This window comes from Solanum tuberosum, unplaced genomic scaffold (assembly GCF_000226075.1).
Source record: "Solanum tuberosum cultivar DM 1-3 516 R44 unplaced genomic scaffold, SolTub_3.0 scf00462, whole genome shotgun sequence".
NCBI classification, from domain to species: Eukaryota; Viridiplantae; Streptophyta; class Magnoliopsida; order Solanales; family Solanaceae; genus Solanum; species Solanum tuberosum.
Window position 1 is genome coordinate 354130 of NW_006239385.1, and position 15563 is coordinate 369692.

The 15563-nt window shown below is 34.5% G+C and overlaps 1 protein-coding gene across 1 annotated transcript; it reads left to right on the plus strand.

The window, feature by feature from the left end:
• The first annotated feature begins 2144 nt into the window (after positions 1-2144).
• LOC102578855 (uncharacterized) lies at positions 2145-7715 on the plus strand. Its single transcript, XM_006363796.2, has 3 exons — positions 2145-2697; positions 6991-7248; positions 7344-7715. The coding sequence occupies exons 1-3, from the start codon at positions 2314-2316 to the stop codon at positions 7530-7532; spliced, it is 831 nt and encodes a 276-aa protein (XP_006363858.1). The 5' UTR covers positions 2145-2313; the 3' UTR covers positions 7533-7715.
• The last annotated feature ends 7848 nt before the right edge of the window (positions 7716-15563 follow it).

Here is a 15563-nt window from a genome sequence, read left to right on the forward strand (position 1 = left end):
AAATTCAAAGTTTCTCAATAAAGATGATTTCAGCACAAAATTTTGTCCAGAGGAAATGAGCTTCTATTTAGGTGTGGATTTACTTCTTTTAGTGAACCAGTGTTGCAAAAGTTCAAATAATATACTCATTTTATTTTCTTTTTGGTTATTTTTTTAAAATAATATATTTATATATTTTTTGATAACTCTTTAATTTTGACTTTATATTTGATATGTTTAAGATCATAAAATTAAATAACATATTAGTATATTATATATATATATATATATACTTTTTTGATATATTTACATTTATCATCTAATTTTGGACACATTTTTTCTCTTTAGATTGTTAAAATTAGGGGTGTACATAGGTAAGTTTGATTTATTTTTTCATTAAAAAAACCTAAACCAATTATGTCGGTTTATTAAATCTAAAAACCAAATCAAACCAAATAACGTTGGTTTTTTTTGTTTCGGCTTTGCTCAGTTCTTTCGGTTTTTTCAATTTTTTCGATTTTTTTACAACAATACGGTGTTTGAAAAAGAGATCAAATATATTTTCACTTACCTGTGTGATAAGCTAAACTTGTTGTTTGGTACAGAGATAAATAGTGCAGGGATTAGTAATGCAGGGATTGGTAATGCTTGGATTAGTAATGCAGAAATTATTTTTATCAAGTGTTTGGTTCGTTGCTTCCTACCTAATTTTGTGTGGGGTTTAAAACTCTACAAAAAAAACTTCTTTCCAATTATACCCTTGAGTTATTATGAGATTTTTATTTCATGTAATTGGGTCAAGGTAGATAATTGACGAACAATATTATTATTTTTATAGCCTTTATCACCATGTTCACTATTTTCTCACTTCAATTATTTAAGGGTACATAATTGTCATCTTAATAAATTGAAGTTAATATCTCAAAAGGTCACACAACTATAAAAATTTATAGAAAAAAGGTATTGAACATTGTATTACCTCAATAAAATCATTCAACTGGACTTTTATCATACAAAATCGCTTTTTATCATAAAATAAAAAAAATAGCAAAATAAATTAAACTATTTTTTATACTCAAGATGTTTTTAAATAGGAAAAATAGTTCTTAAATTCATACATCAACATTAGCTTATTAGTACGATTATGTTATTTTATATTAATAATAATTAGATTAAATAACTCATATTTTAGCCACAAATAACTCTATTTAAATAATAAAGTTTGTAAGCTAATCAATTTAAATAAATTTATTAGTACAATATAAAACATAAAACCAAGAAAATAAACAAAATGAAAGGATTTGAGGGGGTATTTTTGTCTTTACATAGATTAATCCCATGATATTAGATTCATGTATTACTAATACCACCAAATGGAAGGTATTAGTTATACACCCTATAATACCATGGAGGGTATATAACTAATCCATGGATTATTTATACATGGGCCCAAAATTCCTACCAAACATAGTACCACATAATACCACACATAATACAAGGACTATTTCTCCTAATACTCCCTACCAAACGACCCTTAAAAATGTTAAATGAATAGAAATCTTTGAAAATATGGTAAAATTCACATGAGTATAAAATACTTTTATTGAAATATCAACGTTCATTATGTTACATTAATAAGATTAAAGGCTACAGTCAAACTGAATACAAAACAAAATATTTACAAAATAAATTGTTAACTTCGAATTTGAAAAAGTATAACAATATAATTGTATCTTAATACAAAATAAAATATTTACAAAATTTTACAAGCCCAAATTTGAAATAATATATCTAAACATTGAAAACTATAAACTAACTAAAACTATATTAACAAAGTAGATTATAAATAATATTTTTTATCTATAAATAAAATAAATTCTATGTCGGTTTGGTTTGGGTTCGGTTTGACTTTTTTACTATTAATACCAAACCAAACCAAGAGTGGTCGGTTTTTTTTTCGACGCCAAACCAACCGAACGAAACCATAAATCATTTTTTTTGGGTTTAATTTAGTTCGTCGGTTCGATTTGACTTTACGATTTGACTTGTACACCCAAGTTAAAATCCTACATTTTCCATCTTTATCATCTAATTAAATAAAAAAGAAATCTTATATTGATTGTTTTAAAGTTTCTCCTTGCTAGAGGAGGAAAATATAATCGTGTTTGGTCAAGAACCATGACAAGTTTGTATTTGTGATTATAACTCTTTAATTGTTATCCATGAAAAAATTTGTGGCCATTGATGAATTATCACACATACCCCACACACATAGGCACATCCACATTACTGGATTGCTCCATCTCTCTGAATTCCCCCAATAAGCCATAACCAATGGGCACCCTATCTCCCAAGCTAGCCACAGGCATTCTCCATTTCCCGTCTCACCCCCACCACCGTAAACTGCCTTCACTCCTCCCTGTCAATTTCAATTCATCAACAGGCAACAGTTTTGGTTGTAGTAGATGTAGCAATGTTAAGGTGAATAAGGTAAAATGCAAGGCTACTGAGCTTTCAGTTGCGGAAGGGTCATCGGCGGCCAATTGGGTGCCTGTGGTTCCTCTGTCAGCACTGCCAAAAGGAGAGAGACGTGTTATTATACAAGATGGGGAAACTATACTCCTGCTTTGGTATAAAGATGATGTTTTTGCTATTGAAAATCGTTCACCTGCTGAAGGTGCTTATAGTGAAGGACTTCTTAATGCTAAGCTCACTCAGGTCCACTACCCCTCTTCTTCTTTAATTTACTCCCTTTTTTTGGGTTTATTCAGTTGATGGAAACATATCAGTTCTTATGAGTAGTTATTTTGGGTTATAATTCCATTTGGTTGCTTTTTCTGTTCCAATCAAAGAAACCAATTGGGTGTGTTTGGTATGAAAGAAAATGTTTTCGTGGAAAAAAACGGTTTTCTCACTTATTTATTTCTGGTGTTTGATTAGTAAGAAGAAATGAGTGTTCAAGAGCATTAAGATATAATCTGGGAAATTACTATGACACTGGCCTGGAAATACTATAATTTGGGAAAATACTATAATCGGGAGTCGGGCCTCAAGTCGAGGTCGGGAGTTGGGCTTCAGGTTGGGGTCAAGGTCAAAAATCGGGTTTTGGATCGGGATCGGGGATCAGAACCCAAATCCGACTAGGGATTCATGTCCCGGGTCGGGGTTGGGTTTCAAATCAGGGTCGGGTGGTGAGGTTGAATGAGAGTGTTGGAAAATGTTTTCCTTACTTTATATAGGGAAGTCATTTTCCTTAACTTTGAGAAAAGAAGTCTATTTGGAAAACATTTAGTCAAACCAATATGTGAAATTGAAAAACATTTTTCGAAAAGTGTTTTCCTTCAAGCAAAACATAAAATGAAAAAATACTAAAATTTGTGATCATTTGAACAATTGTGTGAGAAATACTATGGAAGTTTTAGTGTAGTCCTAGATGACAGTTTTTAAGTGGATTATCCGTATTTCTTACCCTCTCTACTGTTGCAAGGTAGTAAGTATTAGTGATTGTAAAACTCGACACTTTAATCCAATTTGTTAACTATAAAAATGTACTTGCCTAACTCAACCTCAAAAGCCATATCATAAGGTGAGATTTGTCCTAGACCAGAATACAACCCATTTCTTTAACCAATGTGAGTGTCTAATACCCCACTGTAGGGCTGGGCATTCGGTATTTCGGTTTTTTTTTTTTCGGTTTTCGGTTCTTGTACAACGTGTACCGAATATTATTTCGATTCGGTTTATATTATTTCGGTTCGATTTATGTTATTTTGAAAAAAATATTTCACAATAAATTCACACACTAACTAGTAACAAAAGAAAAAATCAAAAAGAAAAATAAATGAAAGAAGAAATATTCATTTTGAAACTTGTTAACTTAAAATGGAAGAAGAAATACAATACCTATGGTGGTCAGCGGAAGTGGAAAGTGGTCAATGGTCGGCTCACGGCTGGCGCCTGGCTGTGTGGAAACTGGAGAGGTCGGCTGCTGTGTTGTGGCTGCCTGCTGGTCGACTGGCGGTTGATGCGTGCTACTGTTGGTCGTCGGATCTCAATCGCTGCTGCTATAGTCTGTAGACATGGGAACGTGGGAAGAGGGATGGTCACTTTTGGCCTTTGGGAACTGTAAAGTGGAAAACAGGAAAAGTAAGAAAAGTATGAAAAGACAAACTTTTGATTTGACCTACTTTTACTTTTTATTTTAAATTATATTTAATATTAATAATTAATATAATATTAATATATATTATAATATAATATATTTTGGTAAACCGAAATACGGAATAACACAAAAATTACATATCGAAAACCGAACCGAAATACCGAGAAATACAAAAACGTATACCAAATACCGAACCAGAAACCGAAATAATTCGGTTCGGTTCGGTTTTTCGGTGTTTATGCCCACCCCTACCCCACTGTATGCTAGATGTACACATGCTACATGAACAATATAACATGAGATAAATAGTTCCTCAATTATAGGAGTAGGTCTAAAATGATCCCTGAACTATACACTTAACGGATTTAGTCCTTCAACTATTCAAAAACTTGTCAGTTTTGGTCCCTTAACTATACACTTATCGATTTTAGTCCCTTAACTATAAACTTACCGATTTTAGTCCTTTAAGTATTCAAAAACTTATCAAGTTTGGTCTTTGTCCATTTTTTTTAATACAAATAGCTTAGGTTTATATTAACAGAATCTATGCCTCGAGAAATTAAATCCTTTAGCAACTTTTTTTGTTGGTTCTCTCTCCGTTACTTTTTCTTCAAATTAACCTTACGCGAAGAACTTTAACCTCAACGATTTAAAATAAAATTCACGAGGAAAGAAAATATAAGTCATAATTTTATTCAACAGTGGATAAAATGAAGCATATTATTGTTACTGATGACTTGAATATGTTAAACTTTATTATAAAAAGAAAAAAGTTATTATCCGTTAAATCCAAAGTTTGTACTCCAACGATTTCATTGAACGAAATTTGTTTAATTTTTCAGAAATAGTAATTTATAAAATGGTAGTTTTGCAATTTTTTAAACTTTTTTTTTTAAATAGATCAATTTTATTATTCTATTCATTTTATTTTACGTAAAGAAATTTGAGTAAATTAAATAAAATTCGCATTGATTAGCATGATGCATGATAAGTTTCTCGAACAAAAACTATCAAAGTTTAGGATGGCGTGTATTAAAAACCAAAGCTATTTGTATTAAAAAAAATGGACAAAGACCAAACTTGATAAGTTTGTGAATACTTAAAGGACTAAAATCGATAAATTTATAGTTAAGGGACTAAAACCGGTAAGTGTATAGTTAAGGGACCAAAGCTGACAAATTTTTGAATAGTTAAAGGACTAAATCCGTTAAGTGTATAGTTCAGGGACCATTTTAGACCTACTCCTATAGTTGAAGGATTATTTATGTCATTTACTCTCAAATATCATGCCAACTGAAATTGATCTTGGACTTAGTTCAACCTCAATAGTCCATACCTTCAATCAATATGAGACTTTTAAGAGAGTGCTAATTTGCGGGGCTACTATATTTCTTGTGGAAGTTGTTGATCTTCTCTTCACAAGGTTGGTTGAGTGGCCAAGTATGAGGAGCTGGAAATGCTATTTACTTTTAGGACTTGTTTTGTCTGGAACATATGGCCCTCTTCCAGCTAAATTCAGTCACTCAAACAAAATTTTGCACAGCGGCGTGTTTGTGTATTACATTTTTGTACATTTGTCTGCAAGACAAGCTGTATTGGAGTAGCGTTTAGCACCTAATTTCCTTTCTATCTCCCTAATATGAACTGCAAAAGAAGCCAGGAAAAGAATTTATATTTTTATTAGGCACATCAGTGGCACATGGTAGTCAGTTAAGTGGTTTGTACATAGTGAATATATGGGGCACATAGGAGCCTGTTAATTTATTTGTAAATAATTCTTGAGGGCACCTTGGAATCTGTTAACTGATACGTAAATGATTTCCTTAAATTGAAGGGGAGCCTTGGCGTAATTGGTAAAGTTGTTGCCATATGACCGAGAGGTTACGGATTAGAGCCGTGAAAACAGCCTCTTGCAGAAATGCAGGGTAAGGCTGCGTACAATAGGCCCTTGAGGTTCGGCCCTTCCCGGATCCCTGCATAGCGGTGGCTTAGTGCACCGTGCACTTCGGAATTAGAATACAATTTTCCTCTTCTCCCTCAATGCTATTCTCGCTGTCTTTACCTTCGCTGCCAATTTGGGTAGGTTCTCTGTGCAATAAAGATTCAGTTTCCTCTTCCTTAGGAGCACCATATCCGTGCAATTTGGGTTTGAGTTTGTATTACTTACTCAGGATTTCACATAAAATTACAGCTGATGCATGATAATTTTTTCCATTTACACAGTTAAAATGGTTAAACTCTGTCTGCTGGTGAAGGGAGCAACTTCGGCACTGTGTAAATGTCATGACATAACTAGCATTCTGTTCCAATAGAACTTTTCAGCCTAAATATATAAAATGTTCTGAATTTGGTGGAGGTTAAAAATTCATGACAATGCATACATGTTGCTGAAAGTTACAAGAACAAATTGATTAACAGATGAAATAAGATATGGCACAAAGTTGACGAACCATTAATTCATTTCATTTACGTGGTTTCTGCTTGAACAATGAAATGCTACATTTTCGCAAAATAATATAACTAGCCGGTAGCCAGGATGTCGGCCTTCCAATTTTCGTAGTTCAACTTAACATATGCTACTAAATTAAGGGGCTATTATAAAGCACAAAAAGGTTGTTTGTTTGAATGCACTTGCTGCTGCATAGAACTTCCTTTTCATGTTAATGTTAGAATTCTTGTTATTAAATAAATTGATGTTATTCTAGATGTGTCTATTACTGTCTGATATCTATTACTGCGATCATGATATACATTGTGTATTTCTCCATGCTGCATGAACATGCTGACAATATGCCTATTTGTTTCTGGATTGGATAATGTAAAAGCCCATAAATCTCAAATTCCTACAGGATGGATGTATCGTGTGTCCTACAACAGATAGCACATTTTATCTGCAAAATGGAGCCATCAAAGAATGGTATCCGAATAATCCTGTGCTGAGAGTCCTTACTCCCGCCTTGAGAAATTTGTTTGTTTATCCTGTTAAAACCGACGATGAGAATATCTACATCAGCATGAGAGGTGGAAAAGTTGATGCATCTGCAGAGATTGTTTTCAGTGGAAAGGCTCAACCTGGTGTAACAGCAACTGACGTGAATGTAGACGAGGTAATTGAACCAACTTAATCTTACTTATTTACAAACTTGTCCTATCTAGTAAATAACACATTCTGATCTGATTCTCCTTATATATATGCATTTAGGTAAGAATGGTTATCGACGAGGGTCAAGAGGCCTTTGGGTTCACGGGAAGGAATGAACTGATAAATGGAAAAGCAGCAGTAATTGGTTTCCTGTTGCTGCTGGATTTTGAACTCTTGACCGGCAAAGGTCTTCTCAAAGGAACAGGGTTCTTGGACTTCATTTACTCAGTTTCAGATGCTTTCAAATGAAACCATTTCACTAAAGGAAAATTTTCATACTAAGTTATACATAAATTCTTATTCCCCGTCCCTCTTTTTTTCTCCCTTTAACTGTTTCTCTCACAAATTCTTAAACCAAAACAAAGAATGTTGATCTTTGTATATGTTGTCCAACTTTACAGATTAGTGAATTATATAGACCTTTGAACAAGATACTCATTGTTCCAGTGCAGAAATTCTTCTGTTTCTTCTCTAGTACTGCTATGCAGAGTTTAACCTCTAAACAGTGACAAGGACAGTGAAGAATTTTTACACTATTTGGTAATCAGAATGACAACTACAGCCTACAGGTAGCTAGTAACTTTAAAAACAAGAATTGTTAGTTGCAACAATTGATCAATAATAGGCTAATAGTGTAAACCAATTTATACATTTTTAAGTGTTTATATGTAGAGACAGTAGAGTTGATATCTCAAAAACTCACTTAACTAATTAACTTTGAAAATTTATCTACTAAAGTCATTAAATTTTATTTTGTATCAATAAAATTACTTAATTTAGACCTTTATATCAATAGAATCACCTCAACTAAATTTATTATTAAAACAATATAGCATGATAAATTATTTTTTATGTCAGGTAAACATGGATCATATCATTTAAAAAATAATTAAACGAAGCTCATTAAGAAATTTTATCGACAAACTTAATAAGTGAAACAAATACTCTTTATGACATTACAATAAACAAATGCGCCCTCCATTTATAAAAGAATAACCTACTTTCCTTTTTAGTCTATTTTTTTTTAGAAAGAATGACCCTTTTTTCTTTTTTGGCAACAGTTTTGTCAAGGCCTAAGGTAGACCCTAGGTGTAACATGGCGTATAAGACCGCGAGAGGCCCCATATGAGCCACTTAACATACATAGACAAGATAGTAGAAATTTAAGAGAATTAAAAGATTATTTCAAAGCATAGAGTTTTATAAAACGAAGCGGAATCTAACAAAGTTTCACGCCATCTAGTACATAAGAAGAAATCAGGACGTAACCCATACATCAAGTTCAAAACTGAAATGAAATGACATAATGAAATAAAGGCTCGGTCATCGAAGTTTGAGGACACACCAATCCCCCAACTTCAACTAATAGATCCTAGCCATGGAAGTGCGAGTCTGGAGCGTCGGACCCTACATTTTGATAAGAAATGTAGGCAAGAGTATGCGTTAGTACAAATATGTACCAAGTATGATAGCGATGCATGAAGTGTAAAAAAAATCATGATAAAAGGACATTTCCGTAATATGCAATAACCAAGCTAAAACATGATATAGAAGAGTTAGAAAACATACGTCATAAAACATGGTCAATGCAAGTAGACATCATCTTAAATCACATGTGAGATACTTCTTGAAGTAACCTTGATTCCCGAATGTGGAGAATTACCTTTAGCCAACATGTAAGACCATGTGAGCTATTAACATGGAATTCAATGTCTACCCCACACCGAAAAGAGGTGTCCTGTTTGCCAAGGTAAAACCATGAACTTCTAGCTTATGTGGATCCACTATCTAATGTCTATCTAGACAAATCCTATGTTGGCACATAGTTTGTCACGCCCCGAGCCTACACCCTAGACGTGGTCGGCACTCAAGAACCATTGCTGGTCCCCAAGCAAACCCTTGGCTTGACTCAATACTCAGCGAAAAACTTACTCAACAATATATGAACTCAAAAGTAAAGATTTACTCATTTTTCTTAAAAATAAATGAACTCAGAAATGTCTGAAACATTCGGCTAGCCAAAAGAAGGCAACTCAAGTCTTAAACATTAACAGTGGAAATGGAAAAGACTCCTCAAAACACTATTGTCTATGAAGCCTCTAACATTCTATGATGGATGTCGGGACAAGACCCATGACATCCTAACAAAACTGAAATATAAATGTAAAGCCCTCTGGAAAGCAAGGAGGCTCACCAAAGCTAGCTCGAATGCGACTGGATCAACAGAGCACCGGTTGATGATCCTGAATACCTGTATCTGCACCATGAAATGATGCAAGCGAAATGACGTCAGTATATTGAATGTACAAGTATGCAAGGGGAACTCTGCAACATAGCATAAGGCTTGAACTGATAGAAAGGAAGACATACTCACCTCATCTCGCCTCATCTCAACTCAACTCAACTCAATATGAATGCAACAATAAAAGATGCAAGATGTATAAAGCTTTTAAAACAGTAGTTAATAACTCAATGTATATAAAAATACAATAATAAACTTTTTACTCTTATTTGGAAGATTCTCTAATCGAAAACCATCACTATGTGCTACGTGATGATACAATGTCTCTCCACACTTCCAGAACAACCCTTTGTTTAGGTCCTGAGGCTTCCGGGCTAATTCTGAGGCCCCGTATGGATATGGCTTAAAATGGAAATCTGGTGCGGGACCAATATTTCATCGAGAAGACCTTAGATGGAAGTTTAGATGGCTCTTTTGAGTCTGAAATGCCGATTCTGATGGGGGAAGCAAAGTTCTTTTGTGTGCACGGAGTTCCGAATGAATTTGGGGCATCCCGTCAAAGTTTTAGAGTAGCACTTGTGTTGTCAGCTGAGGCATGCCCAGGTCCACGTGCCCATGGCCCCGTTCGTGGATGTCAATAACATTCGTGCACGGGCGTCGCGTTTGTGCACGGTAGCGTTGGCGCGGCTGCCCTGCGTTCACACTGGTCAGTCGTCTAGCCTATTTAAGGTTGGTCACTAGGCAGCCTTGGCTTCATTTATTATTTTTGTGATTTCTCCTTCGTCTGAACTCCAATTTTTGTAATTCAAACTCTCATGCGCTCGTAATTGTCGGGGTGGTGGAGTGGTTGGATTGTGTCGGTGACACTCTGTTTGAGGTTAATTTGGCATGAAAGTTGCTACCGCATCTTATATTTGTGATTTTGTGGATTGTTGTAGTGTCTCTACGACAGTACTTACGTTATGATCCTATTTTGATAGTGTGGTAGTGTCAAGAGGCGGTCCGTAAAGGAAAAGCTCCAGCCTTGTGAATTGGAGCGCGCGCAGTCGACCTATAGGTAGGCTACAACTTCCTTTCCTTCTTAGATTGAGCATGAATGTGTAAATTCATGATGGTTAGTGTGAATTGGGGGCATGTACTTAGTTATTTCTACTTTTATTCTAAAGACCATATTTTAGTATTCATCGGCTTCATTTTGAGGGTAGTACCATGCTAGTTGGAGGGTTGTATGTGTGTTGTAGCATGCTATGTGATTTACTTGTATTATCATGTGTGTTTTGAAACATGTTCAACTTTAGTCTAGGATAGGCTAGTGATGTCTTAGACTCTTCATCCATGTAGTTTTGTCATGTTTCCTACGTCGTTTCGGACGAACTAGGTCTTTGTAGACTGAAAAAGCAGACTTGAGTCTAGTAGTATAAACCTTAGTTTAGGTGTTTGCATAGCTTGTTAGGTCTTCTACTCTCTCTCCCCATCTCTGCATCTCCGATGTGTTACCTGGGTTTGTGCTATCGCGAGGGTTGGACATTGAGTTGTACTAGTCTGGAAGCCTTCTGTTGATACCTTTGGGTGGATGGCGTTCCACGATAACACAATATTGATATTAGAATCCTCTTCGGAGTCGACATGCCCTTTTTCACTCTTGCTAGTTGGGCTAGGAGTTGACTAGACACTATGTTTTTTTCCAGTTCGAGGCCGATGTACTACAGTTTGAGGCTGTTATCCCTAGTCTGAGGGTGATGTTTTATGATTTGAGGCCATTATTTCAAGCCTAAGATTGTTGTTTAACAGTTTGAGGCCATAACTTATTTGGGATACTATCACTTGGCGTTCGAGGCCCAGTTGATTCTTATTGGACTTGGGACTGGATATTTTATCTCTATAGCCTTAGCTATTCTGTGTACTTGTCGGTCTTATGGGACCCGTTCATGTTTTTATTTAAACTTGTGCTCGAGTGTACCTTTTGCGCTTATGGGGTCTTGTTAGGTTTAGCTTAGTTGTACTTAGATTTACTTTCTGTATGATCGTGTTCTTTATTTCTTTCCCGTTGTGACTTTGTTTGTGTCTAAATTCTTTTTTTTCCAGATTGTCTTTGCCTTTCTTGCTCGGTCGCCCTATGATGCCTACTGAGTACCTTTGGTACTTATGCTACACTCTACATCTTTTCGTGATGCAGGTCCTAGTACCAGCTACCAACGATGATCGTTCGTGTCGTCTTTTGCAGCTTGTGGATATCAGAGATGAGGGTGAGCACTTGACGTCCTAGAACGACCTTTCTCCTTCTCTACATATGTTAGCTTGTCTTTTGCCTTTGAGATGGATTTTTGTGGTCCACTTTTGAGACTTCAATTTACTCTTGTTAGACAACTCTATAATCGTGTCCTCTAGTTTTGAGAGGGTATCTATTGTATATAGTTTTTTGTTTTTTCTTCTGTTTCTATATTTTCTTATTGTTAGTGTTATTTTATATTTCGTTCTACCCTAGTACTCATTACTTGTCATTATGAGTACATATTGACTTACCTATTGGTGGGTTATGGTATGTGCCATCAATATTCGGGAAGTTGGGTCGTGACATTGTGTGGTGAACTAAATCATAATACCCCTCAATGTAGAATTAGATGATTCAGAGAAATGATAACCCCGCTAAGAAAAATCAATTTGTGTAAGCGGATGATATAAATTATAGTGGTCATTTCTCAAGTGAATCATGTTGCTAATATGTGAAGGTTTTAGTCTTAGACTTTGACATAGTTGAACACATTTGTGTAAACAATTTTTTTTGTGTTCTACACCCAAGTTGAAGAAGAGGAATAATTTTTATATGTTGGTGATTCTAGAACTACTCAAGTTCTTAGAATAAAAAAGTTCTTCTTATTAAACTCTCATATAAATAATAATGACATTATTTGAGGTGGTATATGATATTTGTAGTTTGATTCTTGTGAAATTGTGAAAAAGTTTGAATGAATGTTTATTTGAGTTTGACAATGTATAAACAAATGTTGTTATGACCCATGAATATTTTAAGCATGATTTATTTGTGTCTAATTTCTTTTAAAATAAAATTAATAGTGCTAATATTTTCTTGATTGCTTCATTTGATTTGTGACATGTTAGACTTATAGTCTACTTAATTTATTTTAAAAAAAGAAAATGCAAGATATTAATTATAATATTAATTTTTCAAGCTTTTTTAAGTACTAGAGTTGTGTTTAATTGATTGACTTATGTAATATTGATTGTTGTACTTTGTGTTCAAATTTTATACATAAAATATCTGTTATAAGGTTAAAGGAAATTTTTAATTGTTATTTAAGGTGGTATAGAGATAAAAAATACTTAATGTTGATGTAGTGTTTTTTAAGAATAAAATTTGTGTTGAAACTAAGCATATAAGAAAACACATCCATGTGCTTTTAGAGTATTTAAATTGTTACAATTAAATCTTATTGATTTTGAGACTAGTATAAATAAGGAGTAGATGTGACAATTTTTTTTGTGTCGTATTAATTAACAATTTATCTTAATATGCTAAAGTATTTTTGTTGAGAAACAAATAAGGAACTTTTGATATAATTTTATGTTACTTACAAGGGAAAAGGGTCAAAAATACCCCTCAACTTTGTTTTATTGTTTGACTATACCCTTACCGTTAAAACAAAGTTATTTTTGCCCCTGCCGTCTACAAACTCATCACATTTACCCCTCAATTGGATGAAACCCCCAAATCAACAAAAATAACCCGATTTACTTAAATTAACCAATTTTAACCCGATTCCGATCCATCTAATAGATGACCCGCTTTGTTCATCTTCATCTTGAGATCAAGGCAAAAAACAATGGAGGAAAATACATTTTCAAAGACATGAATAACATTTTCATAACCTAATGGGATTAAGTAAATACAAGTAAGTAAGCCTAAAACCTCAACTTCCCCAACCTTCCTACTTCCCAGACGATTAAACCCATCGTCGCCGTAATCACTGTTCCGGCACCATTACAAAGCCCAAGCAATTCAGTCAGAAGCTTTTATGTCATAATCATGAGATGTTTCAATCGATTTATTTCTAATTCTCTGTATCACCGTTCCAGAACTATTTCCACATATCTAACACCTTATGTGCATTCACAATTCCACAGTCCAAGATTCAAAAAAATTCTGAAACCCATTTCTACAGCTTTACTAAACCGTTAATTAGTTCAAATTTCACAACATCAGCTCACGAATCAAAGTTGGCTCCATCAGGGAGAGTATCAGCGATAGTTAATGAGATTTCGAATTTAACTTTGCTGGAAGTATCAGATTTAGGGTAGGTTCTAAGGAAGAGAATGGGGTATTGAAGAGATGCCTGTAATGGCATAATGATGCCCGAGACGTGAGCTGCGGAAAAGACGGAAAAGAAGGCAAAGAAGAATGTTTGATTTGAAGCTCAAGGAAGTGATGAAGATGAACAGTAGGAAGTAGGAAATAGGGAGACAGATAAATTAGGTTAAAAATGAAGATGAACATAGGTGGGTTGTATCATTTGATGGGTCGAGTCGGGTTAAAATTGGTTAATTTAAGTAAATCGGGTTATTTTTGTTGATTTGGGGGTTTCCATCCAATTGAGGGGTAAATGTGATGAGTTTGTAGACGGCAGGGGCAAAAATAACTTCGTTTTAACGGTAAGGGTATAGTCAAACAATAAAACAAAGTTGAGGGGTATTTTTAACCCTTTTCCCTTTGATATATATAAGAACAATTTGTTTCATGTCCTAAGTATTGTTAAGAGACCGCGAATTACAACATTATCGAATTCAGCTTAAGTAGACACTCTAACCTACATATATTAAACAAATAATCTGAACGATTGTAATCTGTCTTTTCCACAAATAGTGTTGCAATGTGAATTGATGCTTGAATTTCTTTTACAATGTTTGTCAATTAGCTTATTTAAGGTTTCATTAATTTGGTCAATTACCACAAAAGGGAATACCTAACTTTTGCCATATACGACATTGAAGGCAAGAATTGACTTCAACTTTTGCTTTTATTAATTTGGTCGTTTATCTTTCAGAGAGCAGGGCATACTGCTCCAAATTTGGGCACCAGAAGAATGTCTTGCTATCAAGGGCGGATCCAGGGTATCAGGTGGGGGTTCCCGAGAACCTGGTAACTTCCTATAAAGTCATTTTTTAAGATTTTATTAATCGGGGATGAAAATTCTAAGACTTGATACTTTTCGAGACATCACGCATCATTCCCTTAACAAGTATCCCAAATTTTCATATAGAAATTTCTCACAATTAATATGCAGAATGAGAACATTGTAGTGTTTAAAGGCACCAAAGTTTGTTCCTTAGAAAGAACAATGATACCCTTACCAAACATCATCAACAACAACAAATGCAGTGTAATCTCACAAGTGAGGTCTAAGAAAGGTAGTGTGTACGCCAATCTTACCCCTACCTTGGGGGAGGTAGAGAGGCTCAACAACTAGAAGATAGAAACAGATAAACTAAGAACTTTTTCTTCAACAAAACAAAACAAACTGACAGACTAATAATATTTGTCTAATATCAAATGACTGGATATCAGTTTCAGGAACATGTAGGAATTTATTAATAAGGGACAAACTACAATAAAACTAAGCCAGCATTAACAAGTTCGAAATCGATCCACATTGTTGAAGGCTCAACCTTGGCAACTACTCGATTCCCAACAGCACTTTTATGTCCCTCTACGGAAAAGAAGGCAAAGAAGAATGTTTGATTTGAAGCTCAAGGAAGTGATGAAGATGAACAGTAGGAAGTAGGAAATAGGGAGACAGATAAATTAGGTTAAAAATGAAGATGAACATAGGTGGGTTGTATCATTTGATGGGTCAAGTCGGGTTAAAATTGGTTAATTTAAGTAAATCGGGTTATTTTTGTTGATTTGGGGGTTTCCATCCAATTGAGGGGTAAATGTGATGAGTTTGTAGACGGCAGGGGCAAAAATAACTTCGTTTTAACGGTAAGGGTATAATCAAACAATAAAACAAAGTTGAGGGGTA